The 11,141-nt window shown below is 41.5% G+C and overlaps 1 protein-coding gene across 1 annotated transcript; it reads left to right on the forward strand.

Annotated features, from left to right (window-relative positions):
* Positions 1-5,309: 5,309 nt before the first annotated feature.
* On the forward strand, positions 5,310-10,910 carry LOC142139125 (large ribosomal subunit protein uL24). Its single transcript, XM_075196454.1, has 4 exons — positions 5,310-5,414; positions 6,334-6,506; positions 7,280-7,420; positions 10,745-10,910. Exons 2-4 carry the CDS (start codon positions 6,339-6,341, stop codon positions 10,871-10,873), a joined length of 438 nt encoding a protein of 145 aa, XP_075052555.1. The 5' UTR covers positions 5,310-5,414; positions 6,334-6,338; the 3' UTR covers positions 10,874-10,910.
* Positions 10,911-11,141: the final 231 nt, after the last annotated feature.

Below are 11,141 nucleotides of genomic sequence, written 5' to 3' on the forward strand. Positions count from 1 at the left end.
AACCGAGACAAGGCTCACTTACCTCTCTGCCGGCGTCCTCCCGTCCCCGGGTGACATCTTAGCTTCGAGTCTGCGCATGCGCAGCCCCGATTTCTCTTTGAAACCTCCTCTGCCTTCTCATTTGCCCTCAGGCTGCCTCCCACTACCTAAGGCAGCTTCCTCTTTCCCTCTATGCCTGTTCTTGGTCATGATCCATGGTGAGAACAAGCTCTGGATCTCCCTCTCTCTCCGCTATCCCAGTGGCAATACCTGCTGTCCGCAGATCATCTCTCCGCTAATCCAGTGGTAATACCTGCTGTTCGCAGATCATCTCTCCACTATCCCAGTGGCAATACCTCCTGTCCGCAGATCATCTCTCCGCTATTCTAGTGGTAATACCTGCTGTCCGCAGATCATCTCTCCGCTAATCCAGTGGTAATACCTGCTGTCCGTATATCATATCTTCGCTATCCCAGTGGCAATACCTGCTATCTGCAGATCATCGCCAACCATTCCTGTGGTATAGTCTACAGTTTTGTGCTGAACTCTGCTGATCTCGCCATACCAACCCCTGAGGGTCGCAACCTGCATAGCAGAAGCCTCTAAAATCCATACCTTCTTGCAAGGGTTCCTGGAGAAGACCAGTCGCTACGTTAGACTCCGCGCCTCCGGTAAGAGTAATAGCAAATTTGGTAGATCAGGGTCCAAGTATCCTAGATTTCCGTGACACTCTACTTTCCACATTATAGAAGAATTCACATTTGTGCTGGAGGAATTGGGACTAGCTGCTAAATTCTAGATTCTGGAGTAAGGTACTGGCCCTATTTACACAAATTGCCAATGCTCATCTCCCCCATGCTGAATAAACCAGTTAAGTCTATCAGTAAACCTAGGGACTTATTTGTCAAATATATAACACAGTCAAATTTCAGCTTGGTAAAGAATAGAAGAAACAACAAAGCTAGCCACCATTGTAGTTATCAATATAATTTGTCATGTGGCATATATGGTACACCTCTATAGTTTACTTCACAATACAATTAATATTTCCATAAACTTGGGGCCCTTGATATCCATATAATATAATAACTATTAAAAATGGTCTATTGTCTCAGAGTGGTATTCTCTATTAACACACTTAATCTATCTTCATTTACACGTTTTCTAAAATTATAGGTAGTCAGAGTCACCTTCAGGGGCAGGTCCCATAATGGGCTACCTTGGGCTGGGTCACTGGGTCACCTTTATTTTTTTCATTTAAAATGTTCCTAAAGGCTGCTGAGTCGAATCTTGCCCCCAGGCTAAAGTTTGCCAGCCCTCCCCTGGTAACATTCCTATTTTCCCTAATCTCCCCCCTTCCCTCCCCTTTTGATTATCAGTGTTGTTCTTAAAAAAAAATTAACAATTTCGGAAAACATAAAACAACAAAAAAACGGCAGTCATATTCTTCTATATTGGTGATAGTGGGCTGGCCTCCGATACTTCATATGCTAACTGTTTATGATTACAGTTGTTACAATTTACTTATATTATGTTATTGGTTTCTAATTGGCTGTTAAATACATACAAAAATAAGAGACTATTAGTACAGCATGAACAAGGAAACACTTTTTATCTTGTGTAGTATTCAATCTCTTCGTATTATGCTTAATTTGACTTTGTCTTTCATTTACTAAAGTGCAATACATATATTACTACAAGGCCAGCAACTCTTGATTAGAACTGATCCTATACAAATCTACATAGTGACAGGTGATGAATCAATTATAACACAATTTATATATTTGTACAAAGAATATAGTACTGTGTCTATTCCTACAGTAATGAAACAGGATGTGGGCTGTAAAACTGTCAGAAGTAGAGCTTGATGACAGATTTAACAGTGGATATTAACGTTACTCTTTTACATGTGTCTTCTAGGATATATGTACATGATGTCTGACCTATTTCTCATTTTGGATTTGCTAGGGTTGTAGGGAGAATGTGGTGGGCTGAGCAGGTACTGTAGCAGGAGGGATTAGGTCAGCAGATGTGGAAACACTTGCTACTAAATTGGCAGCTACAGGACAAACTAGATGTCAAGAGTTTTGTGGGCCACAAATAACCACAGTAGATTTAAAGTAAATAGGATAGAAGAAAAAGGTTTGAAATGTGCTAATGAAATTGCTTGGCTATTATATGGTAATTTTCAAATAAGCAATATTGATACATACCTCCCAACATTTGGAGTTTCCAAATCAGGATATGGCCATTTCTCCTCTGAAATGTAATTTTGAAGTTATAGCTGCTCCCAACCCCGCTCCTCTTCCCTAAAAACACCCTTGAGTGGCTACAAGCACCGGAGACACAATGGTGACCAGGGACACTCGTACCTCCTAACTTCCTGCGGGAAGGGACTAATTTGCAGACTGCAGGACACGGAATCATAACAATAAGCTATTGACAATTTCATCAAATATACAAAAGAACCGTGGGGTGTCCTTGCTCCTCTCCTTTCATATGTGCTGTGGCAATGGGGAAGCACACTGCCGCCACCACGGCCGCAAAACTTGAAAGGTATGCCAGTGGTTCTTCCACCTCTACCACTGCAGAAGTTGCGGGCACCTGCAGGTTGTCCACGACTCACTGACTCACCTCCACCTTCAGCAGAGGACACATTCTCCACTCAGCAAGTTCTTATAGCCATTACCTCCTCAGAGAAGAGACGGCCTCATTAAAATGACTCTTGAACCGAAATTTTTATATCCATTGCAGCATTCTACCGTTTACCTCCTGAGATGGCTTTTTTCTCAAATGAACAGGCACATGTCCTCTCTGGTCTGGGGGGAAAAGAGAGAGAGGTAATCAAGTTGTCCTCGCTGTGTCGCTTCCTTGCCTCAGGGGCCTCGCATTTCTAGATTTTAGGGCTTACTATTCTGCTGCGCAGTTGGGACAGCTTCGGGGATGGCTTGGGAACTCACAGAAGGACAACTTGCTGGGCTTCCTTGCTAAGTGGACAGGGTTTGAGAGGCCACCCATACAGGCCCTACTGGGCACCCGGGTCAGGAGGAATGTCCTGCCCCTCCTTCAGCAGGCCTTACTGATTTGGAATGGTATTCGGGGGACGTAGATAGTACCGGATTAGACCCTGACACTCCGCTTTGGGTTAACTCCGCCCTACCTGAGCTTTTTAAAATACGCCAGCTTCAACGCTGGCGAGCTGCAGAGGTCATCTCCCTTGGACATCTTTATTCCAATGGTACTCTTAAGACATTTGAACAGCTTCGACTGAACCTTTCCTTGCTGAACTGTCTATTTTCCAATTATCTACAGCTACGCTACGCTTTGAGGTCGCAGTTTGGTTGCCCCTCTCTCACCTTCTGCCCGGACCCTCTACATCTGCTCCTCCAACAGATGGGCTCAACTAAGATTATCTCTATATTGTATGCCAATGTCCGTTTCCTTCTTGCTACTGGTAGACTGCGTTTGAGCTGGGAGACCTAGTTAGACCACTTAGACGATGAGGACTAGAGCTTTATGCTGGATAGTGCTAGGGAGGCCACCTCCTGCACTAGATGTTGACAAATTCAATTGTATATCCTACTCAGTGGTTATTATTTTCCACACAGACTGCACAGGATGGTTGCTAAAGCTGACTCGAATTTCCCAAAGTGTGGGACTATCTCTGCCACATTCTGGCATCTGCTCTGGAGCTGCCCTGTGGTGGGAGACTTCTGGTTGAGGGTGGGGTGGGCATACAAGATATGGGCATTGGAATCCCCTTGTTGATCCCTACAACCTGTGTGTTTGGTCTACGAGTGGGTTTGTTGTTGTTGAGGAGTGTGACCAGCTACTTTATTAATCTCCTTGCACTGGCCAAGGCTATTAATGCTAGGGGATGAATGGCCCAAGACAGACCTGATTTTTAAGCCTGGGTAGCCTTAGTTAATTAAGCTGTTGGAAGTAAGAGGTTTACTTACCAGTCCAGAAATACTATGCCAAAATACTTTAAGGTTTGGTCACTATGGGCTAAGTCACGATATGCACTACAGTTTTTAGCGGCTGACATTGATCCTGATTGAACTCTCCTCCCTTCCTTCCCTCCTACTGCAGTGCTTCAGCATTGGCTCACTCCTATTCTTCCTTGTTCCCCTCCAGAGGTGGAACTAGCAAGATGTGGGTCCCAGCCCAGGTGCAGGGAAGGGAGAGGAGGGAACTGGGGCCCACAGCTCGCTAGTTCCCCGTGCAGCAGGCCCCATTACCTCCATGCTGCACCTGCTGCACTAATGGTAGTTCCGCCACTGTTCCACCCCTTCCTCTCCCCCTCTCTTCGAATTTACTGGACTAATGGTGGTTTCCACCTGATGAGCAGCACATCCGATACTGTCTGAATAGATTTGTATGTACTGTTGTTCATGATGCTATGCTACTTGTATCTGATGTGCTGCAATGTACTCAATGCATTGGACTTATATTTTATTTAATTTTATTGTAGGTTTTCTTCTCTGTAATGCTTACAAAATCTAAATAAATATATTTGATTTAAAAAAAATAAAAATAAATAAATATATATATATATATATATATATATAGATAGATAGATATACAACAGGGCCATCTTTTCCATTGGGCACGATGAGCAGCTGCCCGGGGGCCACACGGGCAAGGGGGCCCCATAGACAGGGCTCTTAATGAGAATAAATAATCCTGCAAAAGAAAAAAACCTGCAAAAAAAACCTACAAGGGTCACTGAGCAAGTACATATATCTATCTCTATCTCTATATATCTATATCTATATACATCTATATATCCATATCTATATCTAGGGGCCCCGGTGCACTGCTTTGCCCGGGGGCCCATAATGTTGTTAAGATGGCCCTGATATACAATAGAAGAGGAATTGTACTATGCAGTAGGTTAATGCTGGAATACAGGGAAATTAACCGGGACAAACCTCTAACATCTGGGATTACTGCGAAAATTAGAAACAGCTACTAATAAATGTCTCTATACTGTATTGTGTTGTTAAATAAAGTGCCTAAATGTTTTGATTACATTTGTTTATTTTTATAGAAAAAGGTAGCTGCGGATAAGAAATGAAAACTGACTCGCTGAGCACAGCATAAAAACAACACTTCATATAGTACTCGCTCCTTTTTGGTGTCCTGGGAAACCCTGCTTAGTATAGCATGCCACGTGCGTAGTAATAAGGAATAGCCCCAATGTACGCTCTATACGTACGTATACTTCCTCAACCACTGTTGTTATTTTTTTTGCAACTGATCCCCTGCACCGCCACAAGGAGCCGATAGGGGTCTCTACGCGCCGATCACTTTTCGGATCACGACGCTCACAGCCGGTCTCATCATATCGCGAGAGTTCGTTACACGACTAATGTGATCGGAAGTAGTTCCTATTTCTCTTTTCCGGCGGCCATAGTGGACTGAGCAGCTGGGTAAGGAGCTCTGGGGAGCGTAGTGAATATTAATCCGTAGCCATCTTCTCCCGCAGTGCTCGGTTGACTCACTCTCGTAGTGCTAATTGTTAGAGGAGATTCATGACATGTTCGGAAAATAAATATTAACGTTATGGCGGGGATGTTGGATTAAACAGAGCTCCCTGCTCCCGATGTGTGATCCTACAGGTCCCATGGCAGTCTCTGGAGGAGCTGCTGGAGCCTGCAGGGTGTTCTGGGCTAAGGACTGGTCTCCATGTGCTCTGGGGGGATTGTACGTAGACCCCATAGTGCTGCCCTGATCACTGTTACACATCCAGTCACTGGCAGTACTTGGTTAGATGCCGACTCTGTACAATGCCACAGACTGCTAGTTACCATGAAGGTCTGCACTTGTGCCTGATATAACCTCAGGGAGATGGTTTCTGCTGGAAACTATTCCTCTTGTGTACGTAACTTATATCCCGAGCCTATGTGGTTCTTGTTTGTAATGATAAATGTGCAAGTGGAACATTGCACATACCTGAGCTTGCTGCATATCTTTATAATACCAGAAGTATATTTCACTGTTGCTTTTAAACTCCCAGTGTCCCATCACTGATCTAATTGTCAGCCTTTAAACAACATATTAAAGTGACCTGTCTGAATCTTGTTTTGATGCGTAACATGTAACATTTTTCTTACTGCAAATGTCTATAAGCGTCTATCAATTACCTCATGTCATTTCTTTAAATCTCTAATGGCCCTGTCTAGTTACTATGCATTCTGGTAGTACAGTAAAGTGCTATTTAGAGTCAAACCTGCTTCTGTAGCATTTGTATCTGTATGATGTGTCCTTGGGAGTTTATAGCTTGAGAAAACTTGCTCTACTACACTAGCTCTGATTGCATATTGATGATTTTTTTGTTTCATTCCTTAGTCACCATGAAGTTCAGTCGATTTGTTACCTCAGACCGCAGCAAGAACCGTAAAAGGCACTTCAATGCTCCCTCTCACGTGCGCAGGAAGATCATGTCTTCTCCCCTTTCCAAGGAGCTGAGGCAGAAGTACAGTGTCCGCTCTATGCCCATCCGCAAAGATGATGAAGTACAGGTATGTGACATGTTCGCAGCGATAAATGATGGTCGCAGTAAAGTGTTTGAATCATATTTTCAGTTGACAGCTGTACAAGTGTAAAATATATATATATTTTTTTTTCCCTAACTTATTGGTCCAATATACGGGTTTTCAAATGCAAGATATATTCATTGCTGTTATACACAAAGAATGTAATGAAAAATAAATATATATATATATATTTACTTAGACCATATTGTATAATGTGAGCAAAGAAAATTATGATAGTTAAAATAATTTGCCTTAATTTTAAGCATATTGGACACATTGGTGCTAAGGCAGTTAATTCATGGTTGTCTGTGGTTAATGTGGGATGGACTGTTGCAGAAATGACATTTTATGGTTAGGCTCATTTTATAACCAAATAGCTATGTACACATTTGATAGAAGACAGTTCAATCTTGTACAATATATCTATAAAATTTGAGTTTACTATGATATATATTTAAAAAGGCAGAAGAGGCTTACAAAGCTTAAGAAGACTAGTTTAGCACAGTTTAAAAAGATATTTGCAAAAAAAAATGTTATATGTAAGCAAATGTGTGTTTTCACCTCCCTTCTAAGACTTACCCCATATACCTGTGTATTAAGGGTTTGTAACTGGGAGGTAGATTGATTTCGTCTCAATTGGAGCGGTGTCTATCCTGTGATTGTGCACCTCATTCACAGATGAAACAAGCTGAACCCTTTATACGTTTTGTGGTTGCATTTTACTTCAACTACTTAATGGCCCTTTCACGCTATTGTAGGTGGTTCGTGGACATTACAAAGGCCAGCAAATTGGTAAAGTTGTCCAGGTGTACAGAAAGAAATACGTGATTTACATTGAACGTGTGCAGCGTGAGAAGGCCAACGGTACCACTGTTCATGTTGGTATTCACCCCAGCAAGGTACGTGTTGTTTCTGATGTTTCCCATGAGATACTATAGTGTTTTATTTATTTTTTACAAAGTACTGTTTTTGAAGTGACTAGGCTAATATCGATGTGGTCTCTTGGGGGATTTAATACTGTAATTTTAACTCCTATTTCTGCTTGGGGAGCTGCAAGCAAAACCTGGCGTTGAAATGACTATTAACGGGAATTATGCACACTATTAACATAAACTTGGTAATAGTGCCCAGGTCGCGTTACTTTTTACACGGCTAATTGTATTATCACCTTGGTATCTGTACTATGGGATTTAAGTGGATATTTCTGTTTACTGTTAAACTGCAGCTACATACATAAACAAATTTCTCGAAAAAATAATCAAATGACATTTTGAATGCAATAGAAGTAATGTCATTCTTGTTTCCTAGACTTTTAACTTGAGCACCGTTAAAACAAAGTTAAGCTGATTATATCCGTTTCATCACTTGTGCTGGCTGTACATGGGCTGAACTTAAACTTTAACTGTGCAGCTCGGCCAGTACAGCTACACGTGATGGGTCAAATTGCACAGAACTGGATTAGCAGTTGGCCTGACCACTGGGACTTGGGAGTAACCGTCATCATTTTATTTATATAGCGCCACGAACTCCCCAGCGCTGCACAGAGAACTCGCCCACATCAGCCCCTGTCCCATTGGGGCTTAGTCTAAATTCCCAAACACACAGACTAGGGTTAATTTTGTTAGCAGCCCATTAACCTACTAGTATGTTTTTGGAGTGTGGGAGGAAACCAAAGCACCTGGAGGAAACGCATGCAAACACAGGAAGAACATAAACTCCTCACAGACGGTCGGGAATTGAAGTCATGACCCCAGTGCTGTAAGGCATAAGTGCTAACCACTATGCCACCGTGCTGTCCTGCAGTGGTCAGTTGAATTTGCCGACCAGCCTTCATTCTGTTTAGACCTATTTTTGCTCCACACATTGCTGTTTGTCTGAAAATGACATTGCAATGTGCATCCTCCTTGTGTGGTCAACATGAAGGATGGATATCATTGCTAAGATTTAGGCATTTTGATTGCTGATGAATGTGTTCAGTAAGTTCGCTCCTTAAAGCACAGAGTGGTGTTTTTTTTTTGTTTTTTTTAATTGGCTCAAGTCAGTGGGTTTCAAACCCACATTAAAGTCTGGTTGTAAAAATATTGTCTTTAAAGGTCCATGAAGGTACTACTTTGTGGCCACCTGTCTAACTTAGGGCTTTTCAGATGGGCATTATACATTTATGTTGTTTCATTGGAGAACAATGCTGCTTTTATTGCACACACACAGGTTTCTGAGGTGATAAATTTCACTTTGTTTTACTGCACATTCCCAGTTAAACATGGCGTCTTTGAGTTCCACAAAAGCTACTTTTGTGGCCCCCTTCGCCTGGAAAAGCAGCTTGTTAATGTGCAGCTGAAACACAGCAAGATTATGTACAGTTAGGTGGCATGTAAATTTAGTGCAAACCTTCAGACTGGTTTCCCTGTACTGTGAACAAAGTTACCAGGTAGTTGTGCCTGTTAAATCTGCCCAGACAGAAGTTGGGATTCCAGGGAAGGGCCTCCACCAAGCTTGAGTCAAGCACAGGGGTAGCTTAAAATGGACAGCCGCTTTATATTTTTGTTTTTTTTTGTCTTGTGTTTATAAAAATATGGAATCTAACAATGCAATACCTTGGTGTGTTGAAATTCAAATTGATATGGTGCTAAATTGTGTTTGGTCTACTGCATGTTTTACAGGTTTAACTTGAGTGTACATTACCTCAAGGGGCCCCATATATAATCATATACACATTAGAATATATCTTGGGAAGACCTGCACAATACAAGTGCATCTAACATTTTAATTTTAGGTCATGCATAAAACCATTGCAGAATACTTTCTTAATTAAATAGACTCTGATGTAAAAGAGAAGCTTTCTTTAAAATAAATTCGGTAATGACCATCTCAATATCCGCAAAAAAGGTTTTGACTGCTTGGATCTGTGGGCTCAAGATGTCAGTCTGTATCTTTCTACATCCAGTAGCTTAGCAACTTAATGTAATCTTTCAGAAATCTGTTTCCATGTTGGCAAAAGTAAAGACAGACAAGTTTGCAATTATTTGTTTAATATCCTCTTAAGACACTGTCTCCTTCCCCCTTTTTAAAATATTTAAATGTGCCTTGTGTTTTTTTTTTTTTTGTTTTTTCCTTTTGTTTTGGCCTATGGGTTAAATGCTGTTAAACCATAACTGCACTAGGAAGTTACAAACTAGAGCACAGTTAACAAATTTGGTTGGTTTGGTTTGAGATTTCATGTACATTTGCTGTGGTGGCACCAGGCTGCAGGTAATAAGGGGGTCCTAGAGGAGGTGTTGTGCCCCTACATGCTTCAGGTAGTCAAAGTACATAACGAATGCAGTTGTATAGTGTTGGTTGTGCATGGACTGACTGAAGATTCAACACCATTGTTCTCCCCAGCACCTATTTCCCAGCTTCTCCACCCAGCTATTTTTACTTGCAGTCTAACAGAGTCCTATTATAAAAGAATAAACCATTGTTTCTTCTATTAGAACAAACACTGTGAGCACTACAGCCAGCAGTGTGTGTTAGACCACTGAGCACCAGTCTGACCACTCCTGGCAGGAGTGGGCAATAACCTCCAACAATTTTAAATATTATTGCAAAGTATTACACTGCCCCACCCGGCTACTTCTTAATGCCACCCTGCTGGCTAAATTTCTGGGGATAACACTGAACACTCTTAATTCTGTTTTCTGATATCTGTCCTATAAATACCTGTTAGCCCACAAAACTGTGTGTGGAATACTTGTCTCCTGCACAACTTTCCAGCATGATATTCATACTGAATTATTTTGTTTGGCAATGATCACTCTCCCCTTACATTACAATGTAAAATTGGCAGAATAAAAAGACTTTCAGAGACTGTTAGAACTGGCAAATAGAAAAATATGAATAAATCATTTGAACTGTTAGGGGCTGGGGGCAGGGGGGCTGCAGTGCTGGGAAATATAACAAGTAATATTTGAACCTTTAGGAGGCAACACCACCTTTGGTAACTAGTCAAGTCACTGGTTTTGAAATTCTAATGTGACGACTCTTGAAACTTCACTGGCTTAAGCTGTTGAGTGGGAGACATAAAACCGCTATCTGCATGATGTTTTTTATACGTTAATAGTATAATTCACAAGTATTGTTTGGGGGTGTTTTGGTGTATATATTGTATGTGTTTACTGTACACTTATTGCGGCTCTTTTGCTTTTTACTTATTGGTTTTGATAAATGCCTTCCCTTTCTCTTAGGTGGTAATCACCAGACTTAAGCTTGACAAGGATCGCAAGAAGATCTTGGAACGCAAGGCCAAGTCTCGCCAAGTTGGCAAAGAGAAGGGCAAATACAAGGAAGAAACCATTGAGAAGATGCAGGAGTAACTTTACCAATCAAAAATAAAACTGAAGTTTCTACAAAGTGGCTCTCCTTTCTTAAGACTTTATTTGCAGCAATATAAATCCAGACGCCTCCATATTAATATGGTTTCCCAGCATGCATCATTTATTTTATTTGTATTTCTTTAAAACCTAAAAACTTGCTTGGTGTGGTCCCATCACTGAGACCAATGCCATGTGTTTTAATTCAGTAGGGTTAGAGTACTTAATTACTGGAGAATTCTGCAAACTACTTCCATGAGTTCCGAAGGAT

The sequence above is a fragment of the Mixophyes fleayi genome, chromosome 2 (genome assembly GCF_038048845.1).
Source record: "Mixophyes fleayi isolate aMixFle1 chromosome 2, aMixFle1.hap1, whole genome shotgun sequence".
Lineage (NCBI taxonomy): Eukaryota > Metazoa > Chordata > Amphibia > Anura > Limnodynastidae > Mixophyes > Mixophyes fleayi.